This window comes from Meriones unguiculatus, chromosome 2 (assembly GCF_030254825.1).
Source record: "Meriones unguiculatus strain TT.TT164.6M chromosome 2, Bangor_MerUng_6.1, whole genome shotgun sequence".
Taxonomy (NCBI): Eukaryota; Metazoa; Chordata; class Mammalia; order Rodentia; family Muridae; genus Meriones; species Meriones unguiculatus.
The window spans coordinates 45,799,806-45,824,132 of NC_083350.1; the positions used below are offsets into that span (position 1 = coordinate 45,799,806).

General features: G+C 37.6%; 1 protein-coding gene across 3 annotated transcripts in view; it reads right to left on the reverse strand.

Moving 5' to 3' along the window:
* Positions 1-403: 403 nt before the first annotated feature.
* The window catches only part of Rbm27 (RNA binding motif protein 27), a 62,489-nt gene continuing 38,565 nt past the window's right edge, over positions 404-24,327 (reverse strand). For all 3 annotated transcript variants that reach the window (XM_021650731.2, XM_021650732.2, XM_060377335.1), the window contains 12 exons: positions 22,613-22,762; positions 21,156-21,300; positions 20,323-20,476; positions 18,955-19,251; positions 17,101-17,241; positions 15,475-15,594; positions 13,946-14,020; positions 13,666-13,830; positions 10,865-10,969; positions 10,574-10,762; positions 4,878-4,988; positions 404-3,534 (listed from right to left, as the gene is read on the reverse strand). In XM_021650731.2, coding sequence (XP_021506406.1) covers positions 3,451-3,534; positions 4,878-4,988; positions 10,574-10,762; positions 10,865-10,969; positions 13,666-13,830; positions 13,946-14,020; positions 15,475-15,594; positions 17,101-17,241; positions 18,955-19,251; positions 20,323-20,476; positions 21,156-21,300; positions 22,613-22,762 — 1,736 coding nt within the window. In that variant the 3' untranslated portion in view covers positions 404-3,450. The remainder of the gene's footprint in view (positions 3,535-4,877; positions 4,989-10,573; positions 10,763-10,864; positions 10,970-13,665; positions 13,831-13,945; positions 14,021-15,474; positions 15,595-17,100; positions 17,242-18,954; positions 19,252-20,322; positions 20,477-21,155; positions 21,301-22,612; positions 22,763-24,327) is intronic.

The following is a 24,327-nucleotide window of genomic DNA, read 5'->3' on the forward strand; positions in this document are numbered from 1 at the left end:
TCTGACCTCTGTAGGCAGTAAGCACACGTGGTACACAGACATGCATACAGGCAGAGCACCCACACACAGAAAATGAACACAATCTCTCTCTCTTTTAAAGGTTATTTACTAGCTGCACTTCCCTCCTTCTGAGCAAGGATCTCTTTGTATCTCTGCTGGGACTCAATTTATAGTTACTGCTGCAGCTCCCAGCTGCTGGAATCACAGGCCTATGCTGCCATGTTCCTCTGCTGTCCAGACTACCCTGCTGAAGGAGCACTGCTATTCAACATTTACAACCTCTGGATCTGAAACCAATTTCTTGTGTACATGAAGCATTCATGCATATCTATTACTCACTCAGCTCACAAGCAAGCCCACACTCACATTTCTTTCTTTCCAGAACAAGCCAGAATTACAGCTCTTTTAGTGATTGTTATAATTTTTGGAATGGTTCATAAATTTTTTGGATTCTTTTAAATTTGTAATATTTTTTTTTCTTTTTTGCCCAATTGTGAACCATTCCATATTGCATCTTTATTGCAAAAGTCAACATGCTTCTTAGAAATTCAGATTGTAATCGATAAAACAAACATTACATATATGAATTTAAATGTATAAACAGTTAGAAATCCAACAATATCTCCTATATACTATTACACAAGTTCACAATCTTGTAAAAACTATAATACAGGCAATACTATACATCAAGAGGAAACACTATTCCTTTTCACATGATTTTTTTCTTTTTGAAGTAATGATCCACCACCACCAATCTTTTCCACTGTAAAAGGGCTGCTTTCCAATGTCTCAGCTGGTGATGACATTTTCCCAATGCTCCAAGAAGAAACTGAGAAAACTTCCACGTTCCTTGGGGTTACCTTTTCAGGCTTGGGCAGAAATCTAGTAAATCTGACTGAATAATCACACTGGCAACTCTCACAGTTGATCTGCTACATGGAGAGCCACACACTAGGACAGCAGAATTTGCCTCAAGTGCTAAGTGTCAGCTCTATAAATAAAGATGCCAAGAAAACAAGTCATGGTGTGGAATTTGCTTTTAAGAGGAATTCTAACAGTTGGGGATTGGTGAAGGGGGAAAAGGGGGAGCTACATATATATACACACATACACATATTCAGCTATTTTATACTAACCTTAAGCTTTATAACAGTGTAATTAATCCCTATTTTTAATTCAGTTTTGAATTAAACACATTGGAAAAGAATTTTAGTTATTTTTAAGGAATACGGAAAACCAAAGTTTTGTACTAAGGACCTAATACCTTAATGGAAAATGATCTAGTCTTCACATTAGCACCTTTCTCTTTCATCCTCTGCCCCCAATAACTAAAAAGCCAAACAAATCCTCAATTCTCTTATAGTGAGTGTATAAAGATGTCAATTTTAAGGTTAAAAAAAAATCATATGAAAAGGAATCTCATTCTGTTCAACTGTCAGTCTATTGAGACTTTTCTTACAGCTTCACTAATTTACTGTAATTTTCAGTTTCCAAATACAAAAATACAACAATTCTTATTGAAATCTATACGCTGGTAGTTTTAGTACACAAAAGAAAAAAAAAAAACCCAAACAAATTATTTACAAAATTATACAGTTTAAGAAAAAACTTTGTACAAAAAATATATAAATCCTTTGTTCCCTCTATCACGTTTAAATGGTCAGGACTCAAAATATTCACCACAATGAATCTTTCCAAATATATACTGACTGAGCCACAGACATCAAGGAAATTTCATTAGAGATGATGGAGAAGTAAGGAGCAAGATGCTTATTGTAGGTTCCCTGTTCTAATGTGTTCCTTCTGTATCTTATTTTAGCCTCAGTGTCATCAGACACAAGACAATAACCTAGAGGGGAAGTCCCACTACAAAGGGAAAACTACATAAACTTAAAAAGAATCCTGGTGTTTGACACGTCATTCCAGGACAATAAGAAGAGGAAAAAGATGATCAGAGGTGGGATCTAATGTCTTGTCACTACGTAAATCTAGAGTCCTGATGGTTTTAGGTTTCTAAGTGAACTGTTTCTATTTTAAGAAACAGCCTTTACTTCAGGGAACAAAACCCTGACACAGTGATCACCAAGAACCTTCTGAAGCCAACAGGAAGTTTCAAACTTTCACACCACACATAGTATAAAAACAAAGATGTATATCTCCGTGAAAAAGTGACATCCTATGTACAGTAATCAATTCATTTCTCCAGGGGTCAGTACAGTGTAGTGTTGCTCCTCTGCTTTTCCACCTAACATTCAGAACACAAGGACATAAATTTACATGTATATTTTACTTAACAGATACTCTGTACAGTGTACAGTAAAAATGCACACGGTAAAGGAAACTGCCTACTAAAGTGTGTGTTCACGGACAGCAAAATATATAAAGTTATGAAAATAGAAGGTCATCTGATCAATCCAGACTCCTAACCCCCAGCTCAGCACCTCACCCATCGTGGTGACAGTTTCGGAGGAGAACTTCAGGTACCTTTAACCCTTTTCTGTAACTTTAAGTAGCTGAAGCTTTAAAACAGGAGGGAAGCCAGCTAATAACTCTCTCCCCTAAAATTCTGCCTTTATTTGCATCAATTATCACTTATTTATAAAGGTGTTGGTTTAAACCTTTACTGATAACTGATTCTTGATTGCCCAACTGAATCACTTATTTTCAAAAAGTCAGGCTTATTAATCAAAAGGGATGAGAAAGATAGCAGAAAAGGGCAAAAGGCAAGATGAAGCTTATTATTATTTTTTAAAAAAGGATCAACTGAAGCAAGGCTCAGCACATATCAAAACAAAGAAAGATGAGTGGCAGGAGCCCAGAATGGGTGTGAGGAAAGGATGGGTGTGCAGAGTCAGTCTCTGTGCTCTGTAGATCTGCCACCAGAGACGGTAGTTTTTCTAAGTTCTGCTGCACTAAACTCTGAAAAAGACTGACTATAAAAGTGGGCTCTTCCATGGTTAAAAAAAAAAAAATTAAATTTATTTTCCTTCCAAGACCATCCTTGAAAAGAAAAGGTATTTAAATTACAAATCTCTCCTACTGTCTGTGACGACCCATCCATAATAGCTAAGAGTTAAGAGATTCCAGGCGATTTTGACATTTAATGAAATTTTTATCAGATTTATAATCCAAAATAAAATTTCTGAACACCCTGTCTTTACATTGTAATCCAGCACCAAGAGCAGAAACACATGGTGTGGAAGGTAAGGTTCTAGAGAATCCAGTCAGTCCTGCGGATCTTCACAACTGCATAAAGTCACGGCCTTTGGTGATTTGATATCACAGACATTTATGAGATGTGTTTCAATAGCAACTTGCTGTCCTTAAACCTACTGTGTTGAAGAGAAAAATAAAAACAAAATATTTTTGGCTCATTGACTTCTTTAAATAATTCTAAAAAGTTGTTCTTCTAAACAGTATTTCTAAAAATTACACAACTCGCATCAAATTTCATCTTCGCCACGAACGAGACTCATATTCATCTTCATCTTCATCATCATCATCATGCAAAAACAAATCTGAGGTTTCTGTTTCCTAAAGAGAGGAAGATACATTTGCTCAGCTGTGCACAAACGCAAAGTGAAATAGCCACATGATAAATACACTAGCATAAACGCCCAGCTCAGATTTACAACAATTTAGAAGTAGTTTATTTTCAGGGCAAAACAAAGGAACAAAACTATCAACCAACCAACAACCCAGTCCTTTAATATGAAGAACAGTATGGTATCTTGCCACAATTAACCACTGCATTGATCAATCAAACTCAGATACAGTAAGGATGTTTCTTTTTTAATGAGAACATTCAACATTCTTAATAGTGATCTTGAATATACAACGCAATACTGCTAACTGTCAAATAATGTGGCTAACTCTCTAACAGAGTACTAGGGCTTTATGCTTCCTACCTGGCTGTGATTTTGTACCTTTTGACCTATTTCCCCTCCCGATATCCCAGAACACATTTTCTTACAAATGGATATTACTATTTATCCTCTGTTTATTTTGAAAACATTAATAGGCGAATTCCATTCCAATATCACCAAGAAAATAAACTGCTACATGGAGGAAGTCAGCCATCTCCATATAGGCCTGTGATCTCAGTACTCGGGAGACTGAGGCACAAGTTTTGTGCATTTGAAAGCAGCCAGGGCCACAGGGTGAAACCCTATCTCCAAAAGTATTAAGTAGATGTTTAGAAGCAATTGTTCCAATTTTTCGTGGGTAATTTACAATTGATTTGAGAGGAGTGGATATATATGTTAACTTCCCCCATGACACCAATATTCAAAATCTTATATAACTTAGCTGGGCATGGTGGTGCATGCCTTTAATCCCAGCACTCAGGGAAGCAGAGGCAGATGGATGTCTTCTGAGTTTGAAGCTAGCCTGGTCTACAAAGCCAGTCCAGGACAGACAAGGCTACACAGAGAAACTCTTGTCTTGGAAAAACAACAATAAAATCAAAACAAAACAAAACAAAATCTAAAATTTGACACAATGTAGAAATATTCAAACATTATCACGGTGCCAAGCAAGGAAGCAGGGACATTCCTGCTTTTGTTATATAAACTTATCCTTATAGTCAGAATACACTCACTAACTACAAAAACCTGATGGTTGTAAAAGCAGGATTATAGAGTTAGAAATAATTCACATCCTGGGTTCAATATTCTCTTTAATAAACTGACTAAAATACAAAAATAAAAAGCAAAATTATCTCTCATATTTTAAGAGGCTGAGTACTAATTCTAGACTGGTTTTTGCTAACCAAATGAAAGAAAATTGAGTTCCTATTTTTAAATGTACAGTATTTGATATAAAGAAGAAAACAGGAAGTACTATAATATACATCTTATTTTAATGGTTGAATTTACCTCTTCTTTGACCTCTTCTTCCTCAGTCTCAGTAGAGATAGACGGTACTTTGGGCTTGTGCCATGATATCTGTAGCCGACGGTCTTTGAATTTTGATGCTTGGTTTGTAGCCTAAAGAATATTTTAGAAGAACACATAAGTATGCACTCATATTTACTAAGGAAATCTTCAAACTGTGCTGTTTAAAAAGTGTAATGTCCTGGGGGAAAACAATCTGTTAAGTGGCGCCTTTCATTTAAGGCAAGTCTATCTGTCCATGTTTATAGACATGACTATTGTGGCACAGTAACTCTGCAAGGTAGGATTAAGATGAGGATAACAAATACTTTCTTCATTCAATGACTGACGTTATCAAACCTTAAAATCATAATTTCTAAAACGAATCATCTCAAGTCATTGCACTGCGTTTCTCAAGTTATACAAAGCTCTTCCTACTTCCTTCTCATAACCTTCTTACCCCTTGATAGAGCCTAGGCTGACCCTCAACTTTTGTGCCTCAGCTTCCCAAGCACTAGGATTACAGGTGTGTGCCACCATGTTCGCTTGCTTTTCTCAAATGCTCACAACTCCCTAGGTCATCAATACATTAACACATTAAATAAACATTAGTTAGAGCTGGGTTTGGTGCTCACACCTATAATCACCCAGAAGGCAGACACAGAGGATCATACTTCAAGCTCATCCTGGCTACACTGTGAGTTCCAGATGGGTCAGGACTACAGAATAAGACCCCGTCTTTGAAAGAAAAGAAAAAGTCACAGTCTCAACCACAGTAAAACTTCTGTTTCTTTCTTTTCCTCCTCCCTGTGTATGCTAGGCAAGCACTGTATCACTAAACTACATTTCTAGACCTTAAATGATGTACATGCACAAACTTTTAAAAACAAAATTAAATTCACAACAGAAAGTCTAAGTGGGCCAGTGAGATAGCCCAGAGAGTTCAAGCACTCATCCCACAAGCTTGATGATGTGTTTGATCCCTGAGACACACATCATAAAAGAACCAACTCCCACAGGTTGTCTGCTGACATCCAAGTACATGGGTGTCATGGTTTAAGCAGCCCCCTGCCACTACCGCCACATGCAAGTCTCTAAGGTGTATCTGAGGTGGGTGTTGTTTATTTCCTTCTATATCTTCAAACTTTTAAGCTTTCTTCAGTGAACATCATGAAAGATGCTGTTCCATAATCAACAACTTTAACTTTTCTTCTTTCTAACAGAACCTGACTTTCAGCTCAGGGGGCAATTCAAGAGTAGTTTAAGGAACTCACAGAAAGGATGAGTTTAGTTTTAGTTTCTCTCAGAAAGGATCTATTCAGAAATGTGTGTGTAAAACTTATCGCTAAGACATGAAAACACAACCCTCAGTGTGAGTCAGGATGGGGAGGTAAGGAAGTTTGCTGGGAAGACTACTGAATCATACTCTTTTTGCCTTTGGGTTTTTTTGTTAGAAGCTGTGGTATCTGTGGTTTCTGCAGACATTCTGGCAGCTTTAGGAAAAAATGGCTACCAGCTAACATAGTAGGAAAGCAAACGAGAAATAAAGTAGGAGCGTGTGTGTTCAAGTAATCTTAATCTAAAATTTAATCCTAAAATCTCCCTAAAGATTCTTAAGTGGAAAGAGAATAGAGGGTGGGTGAGATGCTCAGCAGGTAAAGATGCCTGCTGCCAATTATGACAATGTGAATTCAGTCCTGCATAGTAAAAGGAGAACCAACCTGTGCACGCCTTCTTGTGACCTTTACATGCACAGTAATATGTGTGCCCACATAATCACATATACAAGACAAAGAAATATAAAATTTTAAGAAGGAATAGAAAATGTAAGAGAAAGGGAAATAAAGGCTGAGGAGACTACTCAGTGGTTAAGTATTTGCTGTGTCACCAAGCATAGTGTCCTGAGTTCAGATCACTTGCAGCTACACAAAAACTAGGTGCAGCATCGAGCATCCAGAACTCCAATGCTAGGGAAGAAAGGGAGGGCAGAGTAGGAAGATCCCTAGGAATTCTAGCCAGCCAGTCTAGTGGCAACAGCAAGCTCCAGATTTCAACAAGAGACTGTCTTAAAAAGTAAAATGGACAGTGACAGGGGGAAAAAAAGTTGATGTCAACTTCTGAATTCCACAGGCATGTGTACACACACACACACCAACACAAGGATTCACACATAAGCATATACTTCAAATTCAAAGTATGTTACTTGGCACCAGATGCATCTTGTAGTTTAGAGGCTGCTTCAAAACAATAACTTAGTGTCTGCTACTTGAAAAATTCCTCAGTAAAGTTCAACCATTCTCAACATTTAAGAGAACAATTTTCCTTACTGAAAGTAGCCAAATCTCTTCAAGCAGGGATGAAGGAGAGTGCCAAAGTACCTGTCCTGTTTGTGTCCTTTAAACAAGACTCTTTGACTTAAAATTATCAGCTTTAGGATTAGACTTTAAAAATACTTAAAGGGGATTCTTCATAAAGCTTTTTAGCTTGGTGGAACATTATGGAATCCCAGAACTTGAGCAACAGAGGCAAGAGGATCAATAATTCAGGGCCAGCCTTGGTGATGCAGTGAGTTTGAAGTCAGCTGTAGTTACATCTAAAAGAGAAACAAAGGGCAAGAGAGTCTGTCGAGAGGTTAAAAGTGCTTGCAGCTCTTCTACAGGACCCATGTCCAGATCCCAGTCCCTCACAACTACCTGTAGCTAAAGCTCCAGGGGATGTGATTCCCTGTTCTGGCCTTGCTGGGCACCTGCATACATCTACATTCATGCATACACATTACATTCAAGTACATACATAAAAAATTTAAAAAGTAATACCAACAAAAATAGATCTTTACTATTCTCAGAGTCTTATGACATAAAAAAATTCTCTCTTTAAAGAGCTTTTCCTGAACTCATTGATCCTTAAAATGTATTATAGTTCTACTCACATATTACAATATTTCATACTTAAGGATATATAGTTTAAGCTTAGTATTTAGCTTCTAACAGAATAAAATAACGCATGCCAAAGCTTTGCAAACTAGTTGTCAAACCACATATAACACAGATCCCAGATTTTGTTTCTTAAGAGATGGGATTCTGTCTGTTTTCTAGACCTCAAGTCTTAGACTCAGTGGTCTTTTTGCCTCAGTTCCTAACTGCCAGGACAATAGGACACACCACTGTACCTCACTCAGCACCCTGTTTCTGATGGCCTGAGAACTAAACACAGTTTGTAGGTTATTAAAAGAGGAAAAAAAGGAGACTAAGCACAGGCTTGTAATTCAGCATATAGGAGGCTGAGTTGGGGATTTCATGAGTTTGAAAAAGCCTGAGCTATATATTATGAGTTGTAGGCTAGCCTGAGCTACAGAGTGAAACCAGTCTCAAAAATCAAACAAGCCAATGTGGTAGTGTACACTCATAAGCCTAGCACAAGCAGACAGGATGATCGGGAGATCTAGCATGAACCACATGAGGCTATCTCAACAAACCACAAAGGCTACAAGACAAGAAAGTGTGAAAATAAACAGGAAAAGCAAATGAACAAAAGGGAGGGAAGGGGAGAGTAGAAGAGGAGAATATAAAAGTAAAAGTATAGGCAGAGGGAAGGAGAGAAGGAAACATGATAAAGACCACCTGTGGGCACAAAACCATAATATTTTACACTTAGCTTTTACAGAACAAGCCTGCCAACATTTTAAAAAGATTTTTTTAATGAATATGTATGCATGTGTGGATTTGTGAGTTTAAGCCGTCTGAGTGCATAAGGAAAACCAGAAGAGGGTCCTTTGGTGTTAAGAGTTAAGGCCACCCAACATGGGTGATGGAAGCCACATGTGGGTCCTCTCAAGAACATGGCTTTAATCTCAGCACCACAGAGGCACAGCTCTGTGCACTCCAGGCCAGCTTGTCTACGAAGTCATTTACAGGACAGCCAACTCTGTTATCTGAAAACATGCCTTTAATCTCAGCACCCAGGAAGCAGAGGCAGGTGGACATCTACAGTGAGTTCTAGGAGAACCAGTGCTATGTAGAGACACCCTGTCTCAACCCGCATCCCCCCACCCCTAAAACAGAAAAACAAAAACAAAGACAGGAAATGCTCTTAATTGCTGAGCCATCTCTCTGGGCCCAAAGCCTGCCAATTTCCTAATGTTGCATGTTTATCTGTATGAGTTCAGATGCGTATTTGCTTATGGAGGACTAAGGCTAACACTGGTGTCTTTCTCTATGTATTTTCTTACTGGGTTTGTCTCTATCTGCGCAGCACTGGAGTTATGGATACATGCTGCTGGCCTAGCTTTCACATGGTGTTGGGGATCTAAACCCAGTTCTTCATGTTTTCAACCAACTGAGCCATCTCCCCATCCCCATATACATTTAATGTGAGTGAAGCCACTAATCGTGATTTGCCTCACCAACTTTAACATAAAATACAATTGGAAATATTTTCCTAAAGAAAGATGTTAGGGGTGAGGTAGGAGTGGTGGTGGCAGTGAAATGGCTCAGTAGATAAAGATGCTTGCTATTAGACCTGATGGCCTGCACTTGTTGCCTGGGACCCACAAGATAAAAGAGAACCAACTCCCCAAAGTTGTTCTCTGATCCCCACATGCACCACATGTTGTGGCACATACCCCCAAAGAAATTCATAACTTAATTTGTAAAAGAGTTGCCTAGGACTAGAGAAACCTGGTTATGATGGCTCTGGTATTTGTCAGTGTTATCATGGGAGGTGGTTTTAAGATTTGGTTCTAAATCTGGGAAAAAAAAAAAAAAAAAAAAAAAAAAAGACCTTCACTGGAGACTGGGGAGGATCAGCCTGTACAGTGCCTGCCTAGGATGCAGAAATCCCATACTTAAATCCCCAGCATCACCTAACACCAGCATGTATTTACAACTGTAACTGAAGCATTCCGGAGATGGAAGCAAGAGGATCAGAAATGCAAGGTTTTCCTCATTTACATGGGTATTTGAAGCGAACCTGGGGTACTTGAGAGCCTGTCTACAGTTTTTGGTTTTGTTTTGTTTTTTGAGATAGGGTTCTTCTGTGTAGTCTTGGCCGTCTTAGATTTGCTCAAACTGGCCTCAAATTCAGAGATACCCTGCCTCTCAAAGTGCCGGGATTACAGGCATGCACCACCACACCTAGCTCCTGTCTTCAAAGTTTTAAAATAGACTTTACTGTACACAATTTTACATGTTTTTCATACTTAATAGTCATTTAACATTACAGGAACCCATTTATAAATCTTTAATTCAGAACTATCTACCAAATGATTTAGTGAGTGGCTGGAAAGAGAATAGTTTGTGCACGTTTGTCTATAGCCAGTCTCTATGTGCGCATGTGTTGACACTGTACACAGACTAAACATGCTTACCACCTTAATAATTTGAGTTTTGCCTCTAGTCCAGATTTCTTTAATCTTTCTGCCTAGTAAAACTATGCAAGGTAAACTGTGAAATTATCCTAAGATCAAATATGGCTTTGGAATACTATACCACTACAAATGTGTTTACATAGATTATTATGGAATGTTGGAGCAAGACTTACTTCCTGACCTTCAAAAGTACTTTAATAAGAACTTGGTAAGGTCTGCATTTAAGAACTAACATTTCTAAGCTAGAAATCATTTGATATTTATAGACTGTAGCAAGCAAAGTGCTGAGTGAATTGTTTTTTTAGAGCTGGTATGAGTTACATTAAAATCTTACTGAGAAATGCTGAAGCAATTCATCCTTTTCCTCTTCAATGAATCCTCCAACTGTGAGTGCTTTGGGGCGGTGGTCCACCACCATGTGATTCAGTGATCCCCGCCCTCTTCCTCGACCCCGGCCTCTCCCTCGGCCTTGAGAGGACATGGGCTTTCCTCGTCCCACAGGTAAAATGCCCAATCTTGCAGCCTAAATCATAACAAAAATAGAAGGGAGCACACATTGTTAATCCTTCCTAAGTTAGTAAAAAGAAAATCTATTTTTTGAGATGTTATACAGGTAAAATCTCACCTCAACCTGTAACTGACTAAGCTTCTTGCGTAATTCTGTTGTGTCTTCTCCTGAAGAGAGCCTCTTGTGGAGGTCCAGTTCCGTGTCTAGCAACTCCTTCTGGGCCTGGGGAAGGGAAAGGAAGATCTTAATCAGAGCAATCTATCTGCTTGATGATGTGCTTCTCCTTTGAAAAGTGCTTCCAGGAAATTAACCTTCACAGGTACACTGTAAACACAGCCAGCACAGTAACTGCTGGAAACTAAGAGTTAACCAAGACACTTTCCACATAACAAAGCATCATAAATGAAACACATATGATGAAACAGAAACCATACAGCAAGTATTTATTAACTTTACAAAGGACTACTAGTGTGGCTCATACCTATAATCCAAGAAATCAAGAGTTGTTAAAGTAGGCCTGCCTCAAATTAGAGCCATCCCAGTTACAGAGTGAAACCCTGTCTTAAAACAAATCAATTAAGTAAAATACAACACAGTACAAAGAACAGTAGGAAATTACTTTCAGACTGACATTCTATTATTAGCACTCTTATCTGTTTGGGTGTTTGCATAGAGTTCAAAGAAGCTAGAAGATGGTGTCAGATGCCCTGGAAGAGGCAGTTGGGAGCCACCTGATGTGATGCTAACAACAGAACTTGGGTTTTCTGGAACAGAATTCATTCTTAACCAATGAGCCATTTCTCTAGCCCTCTAAAATTTGCAAAGGGCACATATTGCTAGGTGGAGTGACATATGCCTACAGGCCAATTTAAAATAATCAGAAGGCCGAGTTGAAAGGATTATTAAATCCTACAAGTTTGAGGCCAACTTGAGTAATATCCAAAAACCTTCTTTCATTAAGAAAGAAAGGACAGAAGAAAAAAAAAACCAAGAAAAAAAAATAAACTCTCCATATGTGCTTTCTAGAACTAGAGAAAATATCTGTAATATATCTGAATTGTATTTTTAAAGATTTAGTTTTATTTGTGTGTTTTGTATGCCTAGATATTTGTGCCTAGTGCTCAGTAAAGTCAGAAGAGGGTAAAGGATCTCTTGTAAATGGAATTTCGGATAACTGTGAGCACCTGTATGTTTTTGCTGAGAACAAAACCTGAGTCTTCCTCAAGAGCAGCAAGTGCTCTTTCCAGCCCCACAGCCATCATTTTCCCCTTACAGAAATATGTGTCATTCTGCCTGGCTTTGATATGCTGGCCTGGAGCTTACTGCACAGCTGGGACTGGCTGTGAGTTTCTCCTTCTCTTGCTTTCCAGTACTAAAAGTTCAAGTGTTTCTGTACGTCCAGCTTTCAGGAGAAATCCCAGTGAAAGATTCAGTGTTTCAAACAAACAAACCCACATATTTGGTGTGTATATGTGATACAGCACATATGTGAAGGTTAGAGTACAACCTGTGAAGAGTCAGCCCTTTTTCTCAGGCATGGGGTCCCGTGAATCAAACTTAGACCTCAGGCTTTGTGGCAGACCCATTGAGCCATCTAAGCAGCCCAATAATTTACTTTTAATAAAAGTATTTTATACTTTTATTTGAAAAAAATATTTTATACTTTTAAAAAAAGTATTTTATACTTTTACTTAATTTTATTTTTATGTGCATTAGTATGAATGTGTCTGATCCCTTGGAAATGGACAGTTGTGAGCTGTCGTGTGGATGCTGGGAATTGAACCCCGGTCCTTTGGAAGAGCAGGCAGTGCTCTTAACCACTGAGCCATCTCTCCAGCCCCGTATTTTATACTTTTATTTGAAAAAAATTTCAAATATACGGTATATGTTTGTATATAAATGTGTATGTAATAAGCTTACTCCCATTTTTTCAAAGGATGAAAGTAACCTAAAAAAAAAAATCCCACTACAGAGCTATGATTCAATGAAACCTTTGAAAAGCAAGTGTTCTCCAAGGGTAAGAAAATGGAAAAACTATTAATTAGTTTTAACTGGATCCTGAAATTCTGATTATTCTTCTCAATGAGCATGTTATATCTTTACTCTTGTCAATATCAATGACTGTGCCCAATCAGTAAGAGATCATGAATAGTTGCAATAGGAAATATTTCTTTCCTTCTTATATTTTATCAAATTGTTCTTCAACACAGAGGACTAAAAATTCAACTTAAGTAACAATATGTGTGCTGGGGAAAGCAGCTCAGAGTGAGCTTGCCTGGCATATACAAGGCCCTAGTTGAGTTCCCAGCACTGAATAAACTGGGTGTGGTGACACATGATGATGAAATCAGTACTCTGCAGGTAAAGGCAGAAAGAGTAGTTATCCTTGGCCATATAATGAGTTTGAGAGCATATCTCAAACTTTTCCACATTATAATAGCACATGTCTGTAATGACCACACTCAGCCTGAGGCAGGCAGATAACAAACTCAAGGCTGGTGTAGGCTTTACAGTGAGACTGTTTCAAACAAGGCACATATATAAACAAAGATATGTCCCCAGACCAAAAAGCAACCATATCTTCCCTGAAAACGAAATAAAGTTTTAGGCAAAAAGATCAAAGGCAAAACCAACAAATAGTTAGGGCTTGTGTGTAGTCACTGTTTAAAATGCATATGGCCCTGGGTTCTACCCGCAGCGCCACACCTGTCCATACAGGACTTGAAACTTTTCTCAGAGTATACATCACATCAGTGAAAACAAGTTGTTCTCTAAATGCTTGCTGATCTCCCCATTGGTCTACCAAGAGCTTTACCAGCAGGTGTAGTGGCTGTCTATTGGTTGCACTGTACTCTCAAAGTACCAAGCACATTGCAAATGCTGTGTAAGGCTGATAGAGGAGAAATGCAATTGGATACCTCTGTTTTTGTCTTTACTTTGGATGGTGTGGAGACTGCAGAAGATGTTTTTAATTCATCTTTCAATTGTGAGATCTTCTCTCCCAGTTCTTTCAAGGTTTTCATTATATTTGCTCTTTCTTCTGGCTTCATGTTTTTGTTTTTTTCTAGTTTAGAGATCAGCATCTACAAAAATAATCAGAAAAAAACTGTCCATATTTAGTAAATTTAAGCCTTACTATTACACCTTTGTAAATCAATTCTATACGACATTCTAGCATGCAAAGTATTCCTTGAGTACCTTCTGGCATTCTATTTGCTTTTCCAACATTTCTTGCCTCTTTTTTCTCATGTCTTGCTGTAACTTCATTGCCTCCTGGATAACATAAACAAAGAAGCCAGTAACAGATTAAAAAAAAAAAATCTGCTAACAATATATTCTCAACTCATTTCTTCTTCTCTAACATGGACTTTTCTCCCTAAATAAAAAGAGATGAAAGCAGCACCTCTATAGTATGTGACTAGAACATGTCTATAAGCCCAGGACTCAAAAAATTGAAGCAGAAAGATCATGAATTGGAGGTTAGCCTGGGATACACAAGGAAAACCTGTCTAAAAATGAAAAACCAAACCAAAGCAAAAAAACCCAAAAGACCTAAAATCAGAAATGAAACATTTGAGTATAAGAATTCCAGTATAACTGTGTAATTTTTAGCTGTACTTTTTATCTTTAAAGAAAAGCAAATTGTTTTCACTTTCCAGCATAATAGGGCAAACCCTTATTCCTGAAGCTTAAAAGTTTTAAAATGTGAGATATAGCTGTAAGTTAGGAATGATCAGGACTTAAAAAGTTTTACCTGGAAAATTTTGTTTCTACCTTCCTGGAAATTAAATTTCTCTATGGACAGTACATATAAATTTGTGTTTTCACTAAAAATCCCCATGTAAACAGCTTAAATCTAAAATGACAATGTTACTCAAAACTGAGTCTTCATGACCCACAAATGTGTTATATGGAACATTATCTAACTTTAAAAAAGGAATTAAAGGGATGGAGAGATGGTTCAGTGGTTAAGAGCACTGTCCACTCTTCCAGAGGTCCTGAGTTCAATTCCCAGCAACCACATGGTGGCTCACAATCATCTGAAATGGGATCTGAGGCTCTCTTCTGTCATGCCGGCTTACATGCAAATAAGAGTGCTCGTGTGTATAAATAAATACATCTTTAAAAATAGGAATTACAGCATGTGCCAGTCCCTGGGGCCAGTCATCCCATCCGCCCAAAGAGAAAGAAAAACTATTTTTCTCCCTTTCATGGAAAAAGGAAATTTAGCTGACTGAGGTAGTACATCCCTTTAATCCCAGAAACCAGCCTGGTCTACAGAGAGAAACCCACCTCAACCCAACAGAAATATATAGAAAATATTAATGGGCAGTTCAGTGGTTGTGTGTTTAGTGTGCATAAGGCCCTTGGCTTAACATTCAGACCAAAGCCAATCTATCAAATGTGTTTGTTTGTTTTGAGACAGGGTTTCTCTTTGAAGCCTTGACTATCCTGCACTCACTTTGTAGACCAAGCCGGCCTCTGCCTCCCTGAGTGCTGGGATTACAGGCATGCATCACCACACTCTGCTGTATCAGACATATTTAATGTGGCTACGGAAGGCAACTGTGAAGCATTTTTTTTTTAGTTTATTCATTATTTTAAGTGTATTAAATGGAGGAGAATAAGAATACACAGCCTGTCCTATAACTCTACAGCAACATGAAAGTAAAGGTGTTAGCATATACACTAGAGAACTTAACAGACAGAAGAATGGAAACTGTTACCTGTTTCTTCTTAAGAACGTCTTGAATATCAGGAGCTTTAGACCCTGAACAAAGCTTTGAAGGTGCCTTTAAGTTTGAGGAGCTATAAATTGTTTTAGGATGACCTGGAGTAGAAAATACCTAAAAAATATAAAATAATAATAATTAAAAAAAATAATAATAAAACAAAGCCAATAACACATAATTTAAATTAAATCTTAAAAAATGTTTAAAATCATTTAGAATAACTATTTCTACTAGAGACAAGAGATTCTTTTTTTTTTGGGGGGGGGTGTTGAGATAGGGTTTCTCTGTGTAGCCCCAGCTGTCTAGGAACTCATTCTATAGTCAGACTGGCCTTGAACTCAAGAGAGATCACCTGCCTTTGCCTCCTAAGTGCTGGGCTGTTTTTTTTTTCCCCTTTCATTCAAGAACAATTTGTGTTCCTGAGGGATGATGCTGGGGATGGAGCCTCAGAGCCAGGCACATGCTGTATAAGTTTTGCTCACTTCATGGTACATATAAAAATTATTCCTCATTCCTTTGTAAAGTTAAGTACATTTGTTGTATAGTTAAATGACATTTAGGAAATCAGTTCCCCCCCGCTGACAGGCAGATGAAGATTTTCTTAATTACGAAGAGCTTACAATTAGTAGCTTATACAAATGTACTTTACATTTTGGACATTATATTTCTGGTGCAGATTTTTAGAAAAACTGTATATATGTGCATATAATTTTGTTATATTGCCAAGTTTCATTTCATGAGAGTTGAATCGTTTAGCATGTCCATCAGAATTTAAGTCTAAAGCCCACTTAAAATTTATCCTGGTTTATGATGTATTTTTTTAAATATATTTTCCATATGGCTACCCACTTATACTAATATAAAAAACATTATTTTTGATCTGAAACTATTTAGTAAATATAACAAATTTCCTTTGCAATGTAGTCTATTTTAGATTTTCTGTTCTGTTTCATTAAACTGTCTTACTCACAGACACCTTATAGTATTTTTTTTTAACTACCCCCTATCACTTTTCTTTTTCAGAGTTCCTCTGGCTCTTTTTAATATTCATACACATATTGTATAAATATATTCCTGAAAACAGATTATGACAGAATTACATTCACTGCTTTTCAATTTCATGTGAATGCATATATGTCTGGCCAGGATTACGCAGTGCCCACAGAGGCCAGAAGAGGATCTCAGATCCCTGGGAGCTCAAGTTATAAGCAACTGTTAGCTGTATCTCCTTAGCCTTCACTAGGTTCTTAACTACACCTAAGATGTGGTGGTACAAGTCTTTAATAACAACACTAGGAGGCTGAAGTGACAGGATCGTGAGCAGAAGCTAGCCTGGGCTACACTGTCAGACCTAGTCTCAAAAAATGAGGGGGCAAAAAAGAAATGGACTAATTAAGGACATCTGCCTAATACTATACAGCTAAAAGCTAAAATTCTCTAATTGTTAGGTAACTCTAAATAAAAGAAAATTAAACCGCAAATTCCTGACTGAGCTATGGAAATTAGGGAAGTCCACTTAGGTTGGCAAATGTCATGCTTATCCCTTGAGAAAGAGACTACAAATCTTAATGAAAAGGAATTTCTGTGCCTACATACACATGGATGACACAGAATGCATACCGGGCAATCCTCCCCAGAACCACCAGACTGATTCAACAAGTGGGACGTGTCACTCTGGTTAGTACTGGCATGTCCAAGACGGTGTTTAACAGGGACTTTGTTAAGAACATAGGCACCGGAGGTCTGTGGTTTACCCATAATCTGCAAACACAAAATAAACATTATGTGATATAAGTTTAGAAACACACCCTAGACTGATAAAATGAGAAGGTGCTTCCATTTTTTTCAATTGTATTTTTTCTAGGCATTATAGATATATAGGTAGTTGTATTATCCATATTGTTCTGGATGGCTAACACATCCTAACAGCTGGGGGAGCCGAGTAGTACAGCATGTGCTAAGTATGCACAAGTCTCTAGTTCAATCCTTAGCTCCAAAAATACATATTTCACAGTAATAAACACACACACACAGCTAGTAACTTTTAAAAATCTCTCCAGTGTACAACATTTAGAAGACAGATTTTTTAACATAGTACAAAAACAGCAGTAAAATGAAAAGGCAATCTTTGACTACATTTTTTCACCATTCATCCAACATCTAAGACAAGTATCTTGGAGATTTGGGTCCAATTATGAAACAGAACAAAAATAAAATGTATGCTTTAGATGCTAACCTGCAGGAATACTTAATAGAACTGCAATTATATGCTGTAAGGAATGTACGGATGTATTTTTCAATGTTTTGACATAGGAACTTGCTATGTAGCACAGGCTGGCCTTAAATTCAACAGATTTCTGCCTCAGAGCTCTGCTTGCTTGGTTATTTTTTCATCAGAACACATTTACCCTACAGACTGTGACATCTAGATAAAAATTATTACTAACACCTGAACTACTCTATCTAATGCACGGTGTTTTTAGCTCTTTCCTTCATTTACTTTTTCATTCAAATGTTCTAAGAAATATGTATATAAACACAAGAATCAAAGTCCTCATTCCTTGGCCTGACATGATGATGCAACTGTGCGTCCAGTGTTTCTGAGGCAAGGGTGGATGATCACACCAAGGCCAGCCTAAGCTACAAACTAGGAATTCCTCTCAAAAACACAAAACAGAATCTTGATTCCTTGGATATTCCATTTCAGTTTTTAAAGGAGTAAAATTGCGCCCATGGGAAATGGTAGACAAATGGGTGGATATGAAGATGAGTAATATAAAACAATATAAAACTAATATAAAACAAAGTAGCTCAAGATTCAGAATTCAGTGGTAGATGGTGCATATGCTTGCTCCAGATACTTCCTAAACACTCAGATTTAAAAGGACACAGTGTCATTATCTGGACACTGACTCTGTCCTACAGATAAAGCTAAACAGAATAGACCTGAAACAGCTACCTCAGCTTTAGGGCACTGAGAAGCTTCTTGAAGCACATTCCTGGGCCTTTCTCACAGGAATTGATTCAGGAGATGGGGGGGGGCCTGGGAAAAGCTAAGTTTGAGAATCAGAGTTTAGACCCCTACAGCCACATAAAAGCCACACAGGTAGGGAAACCACCTATCATCCCAGCACTTCAGAGGAAAAAAAACAGAATCTTTAGGGTAAGCTGGCTAGCCAGACTAGTAGAACTATCAGCTCAGGATTCATTAAATAAAGTGAAAGGATCAACAGAGACACACAATGTCAAGTTTGGATCTATACCCACACCAAATAATTACTTAGTTAATTAAAATAAAATGGGTGAGGTCTAAAAATCTGTACTTTTATAATAATCAGGTCTCAGAGGAGACCAGATGATGCTGGTTCATACAGCAAGCCACAAACAACTCTATTGTGGAAGGTGCCAAGGCTGTTAGCTGAGAAACACTAGCTGGGAAATGAGACTAGAGTTTTAGTTATTAAAAATGATTACCTTTTGGATACCTCCATGGACTGATGAGGGGGAAGACTGTGTTACGATCACCTGCTGTGAGTGAAGATGCTGTGGTAGGCTATGGTGCTGCTGTGAAAGGTGACTCAGGGTGTGTTGCTGTTGCAGGAGAAGCTGTGCTGGGGATTGGAGTGCTGGTTGCTCATTGTTCTCCCTATGCCACAGGACTCGAATGAACCGATTGTTCAAAACTGCTTCTGTGCTAGAAATAGCCTTCCTGGCCTCTTCATTGGTAAGGTACTGGATGAGCGCTGCTTCTGGATCACCCTTAAAAGCAACCTTTAAAGAAAATAATGGGAAAAGCTTAAATTTAGACAGTAATTAAACATGTGTGGTCCAGTACTATGAACTAAATTATGCGCCTCCAAATCCCTATGTTGAAATTCTAGCTCTCAATAAAGAACAGGATTAGGAAAAAGGTCAGGTTACATCGGGTACTAAATTTGTGGCCTTAACTTTTTGAGTTAAGGTGGCCTTATGAGAACAGGAAGGGGTCTCTATACATCTCCCTTTCTCTCTCACCCTCTCTGCCATATGAAGACAGTGAAAAAAATCAGGTTTCACCAAGCTAAGAAGGTATCCTTCTGAACCAGCTTAGTACAAATAGCACTGGATCTCCTTGGAACTGGGGTTACAGGCAGTTGGAAGCAATGTGAATGCTAGGAACCAAACTTAGGTCCTCTGGAAAAGCAATTCATGTTCTTAATTGCCAAACTGTCTCTCCTACAACAGAACAAATTTCTACTGTTTTATTCAGCCTACAGTAATCAACATGGATGCCTGAGAAAACTGTTTTGCCTAGGTATAATAAGCCATCCAGTTCTTTTTCTAAATGCCATAGAGAATAATGACAGAAAACTTTTAAGAGAAATGGACATGAATATAAAGAAACATTAAACTAACATGTAAGTACATTCAATTAAATCCTTACTTCTAACCAAAAACTTATAAATTCAAACTTCTAACAAGTGAACAACAAAAGATTATATTATCACTACAACTGATTTGATCTTAGATAATACAGCAAAAAATCTCAGCTTCTTAGATAATAACATAATATAAAGTGGAAAAAGTTGCTCCGACAAAGACCTATGAACACAACAACAAAAATAACAGGAACTAGCACAGTGTCTTCAGGAAGAGATTACAGAAAAGAATCAAATGAATTCTCAAGAACAAATTCAACTAAATAATTCCATGATACAGAGATATACCCTCAGATATATAACAGAGTTTATAACTCTTTGCAAAGTCAGAATTACTACTGCCTCTAATCAAGATGGACTGCTAGGAATACTTTCCAAGACTCACAGCATACATGCATTCTGTCACTGATAAAAACTAAATTACCTGGATATTAACTATGGTTCCAAATTTGCTGAAGTGTTCATTGAGTTTGGTAATGTTGTTCAGTTCCTGGGGGATTTTTTTCACTTCTAATTTGGTGTTCGTATACTGATTCTTCCGCAAGAAGCCTGGTTTACTTTGATTGTTGTTCCCCTGTCTGAAACAAGCATTGATGAATCTTGATTAATTTTCCCATCTTATGGCTAGCCAAGAGATGCTATCACAAGGAAAGTAAAGTTTAGGCACTCTTCAACAACTACAGAATTTTAACATAACCCCTATTGCAATATAACAAAGGGAGAAGAAAAAACAATAATTTTATTTCCAAGAGAAGCAGTCCAACTGATACTAACACATGTTAAGAGCCACACATATGCCAGTTTACTTTAAAGCAAAGAGCGAGCAACACTTCCAACCATGTAGTTTTCAATTTCTGCAAAGATACCAATGCTTTCTTTCTAGTCACTTCTGAGATCTCAATATTGGGTGAGGAGTAGGTACAGTTTACAAATATCTTATCATAAAAATACTCTTAGCTTCTTAATTTCTAGGATATTCTAAAGATGCCTCTGGGAACCCTAACTCTGTGAAACATACTTTGGAAATCACTAATGATTTTGTTATTATTTGCTTGTTTTTCTAGAAAGGGTTTCTCTGTTCAGTCATGGCTATCCTCAATTTGAAGACCAGGCTGACCCTGAACTCACAGAGTGCTAGGATTAAAGGAATGCACCACCATATCTAGCAAGGTTAATGACAATTTTAACAACTTTATTAATACAAATGAAGCCCCACAAGCATCAATTACATAATTCTAACAAGCAAAACCATCTTACTTTCCCAGCCAAGGCTTCTTTGTAAGTGGCCCTTCTAAACCACTAATGGCTCTCTTTCGACTCTCTGGTTCCAGGACTACTCTGGTGATGTTGCTATTAATAGAAACAGGAACTGGTGGTTCAGTCTGGATGACAATATTAGCAGCTGTTGAAAATAAAAATTTCCATTACTGAATTTTAAAGGAAACATCAAATGATTGGATGATTTAATCTGAAGCTAAAAAGTTCTATGGACATCCAACTACTTACCATTTTCTATTTTTGCTTTGTCTGAAGACAGATCACTGACCTCCTGCCTCAGTTTCCCAAAGGCTGGGATTAGAGGCATGCACAACTGTGTCTAGCTTACTACTTCATTCTTAAAAATTCGTAAACCACAAATGCCTCTATTCTTTACATTCAAAATATTAAAATGCAAGCTTAAGACCTCAGAAAGTTGTCTGAAGAGCAACACATTTACTTCATATATTTATCATGAATTTACTTAATTTTACAACATAACACTTACTATCTTCAACAAGGGATCAAACAGTACAACCTGAATTATTATCTATCTCCAGTCATGGTCCAATAAAATGTTCACCATGTCTCTGTCTGTCTGTGTTTTTTTTTTTTTTTTTGATGTTGTTTGTTTGCTTGTTTTGTTTTTTTCAAGACAGGATTTCTCTGTGTAACAGCTCTCACTATCTTGGATCTCACTCTGCAGACCAGGCTGGCCTTGAACTCAGAGCTCCACCTGCTTCTGACTCTGAGATTAAACTATGTGCCACCACCGTCTAGCTAATGATTTTCTTATATGCAATACTACTGCATTGTTTTGTTTTAATTTTTTCGAGATCAGATCTCACTCTGTAGGCCATGGTGGCCTAGAACTTAAAGCAATGCTTTGCTCAGTCTCCTAAGCCTGACTGAAATTATAGGGAGACACCATGACCAGTTATGTGTTCATATAGGACTACATCTTACTCTAATGTGTTAGCAAGGAGAAAAATGAATTCACATTAAAGGTATATGCTTTTATTTAATCTTGGCTTGAATTTTTTTGGGGGGACAGAGGGCAGCTTGAGACAGGATCTGACTATGACTGATTAATCTGTAACTTACTATGTAAACTGGTAAAGTTATTAAAAGAGTTTTGAGGGGGCTGGAGAGATGGCTCAAGGATTAAGAGCAGTGGCTGTTCTTCCAGAGGTACTGAGTTCAATTCCCAGAAACCACATGGCGGCTCACAGCCATCTATGATATCTGGCATTCTTTTCTGTCATGCAGGTGTACATGCAGGCAGAACACTGTATACATAATAAATCTTTAAAACATTTTTTAAAAAGTTTTAACATTACAAAGTATCTTTCAAAAGTATAAGTAGTCCCATTTCCTCATGAGCGATCAGAAACACAAAAGTATTAACTACATTAAATTATTGCATAATGTTGATCATCAGAAAAGGGCATTCTCACCTCTTGGATTTGCATCCATATCTCCAGATGTGAGGCCAATTAGGTTGGGACGCTGTGTCTGTGCTCTTGAAAAGAACTGTCTATACTGTGATCTGCCAGAACTGGTGATACTAGGAGCTTCAGGATTATAACCATCTGGTTCGTATGTATCTGGGGGAAGAGAGGGTAGAGAACACTTAGAAAATCAGAGAGTGTTCAAACTATTCCCTTGTTACTATAAATAAAGAGCTGTTCAAGCTATGTATTCTTCAAAATATATAATTACAATCAATCCATTACCCTTCTCTTTGACTTATGCCAGACACTCCTTTTAGGAGTAAAACAGTACTACTGTCACAAACATACAGACATTCAAATTTAAACACTGATATATACTTCTCAATCCACTCAATCATGTTTACCCTATATATTATCACTTAATCTAATCTTCAGTAACAATACATATTTTCACCACCAATTTTTGCATTTGTGAACAAATTTATTCAAATACTGTTGAGTTGTGTCTCATCAATTTCTAAGTATTTCTGTTACCAACAAATAGATTTTTTTAAGCCAAAAAAAAAAAAAAAAAAGAATAGCTGGCTTCCTATCCAAAGCATATTTCAAATAAGAGCTAGGTAAGTTTAAGATTATATATATATATATGTATATATATATAACTAGTTTAATACCACCTTATTATTCACCAATGTACTTTTATCACATTTCTTATACTTTTTTTTATAAAAGAAAAAAACATTTTCAAATTATGAGCCCTGGCTGTCCTGGACTGGCTTTTTAGACCAGGCTGGCCTCAATTGATGGAGATCCACCTGCCTCTACCTCCTGAATGCCGGGATTAAAGGCCTGTATCACCATACCCAGCCTAAAAGTAACTCAAATGGCACATATCTTCTTCCCTCTAAATCAACTCATAGTAAGATAGACTAAGATAGTGGTTTTCACAGTTATGATTCAGAAGTTCTTGTGTTTCTTCTCTTTTGCTCTTAATGGAAAATGTGTTTAATGATTCATATAAAGTTAAAGCTACAAGCTCAGGCTCAAAAATATCTTTACTAAATGTTGTCACTTTTATGATCCATGGTAGAAGCTCACAAATGATCCATTTGCTGCAGAGATGGCTCAGTGGTTAAGAGAGCATACTACACTTGTAGAAGACCCAAATTGTGTTCTTGGCACTAATGTCATCTGGTTCACAACTACCTGTAACTACAGCTCCAAAGGAGCCAACAACCTCCTCTGGATGGGGTGGGCACCTGTACTCACATGCACATGCCCACAGACAGACACACAGATACACACACACACACACACACACACACACACACACACACACAGAGTCAAAAAATAATAAAATAAGCCAGGTGTAGGGGTACAGGCCTTTAATATTAGCACTTGGGAGGCAGAAACAAGTGGATCTTTGTGAGTTTTAGGCCAGCCTGATCTACATGGTAAGTTCGAGCCAGCCAGAGCAACATAGTAAGAATCTGTCTCAAAAGGTTTATATTCAGTTTCAAAGCTTCCTGGCGATGACTTAATAAAACCAAATTCTATCTCAGTATGCTATCTAAACAGTTAACCTGCCAGAGTATTCTTTAGTTCATACTGAATTACTTCAGCTCCTAAGTCCTTCCTTATAACTTGAAGACAAAGGTCATTGATCGGTGTTTTCCTCAATCCTCACCATTTTATTTCCTGAGATAAAGTCTCTCATT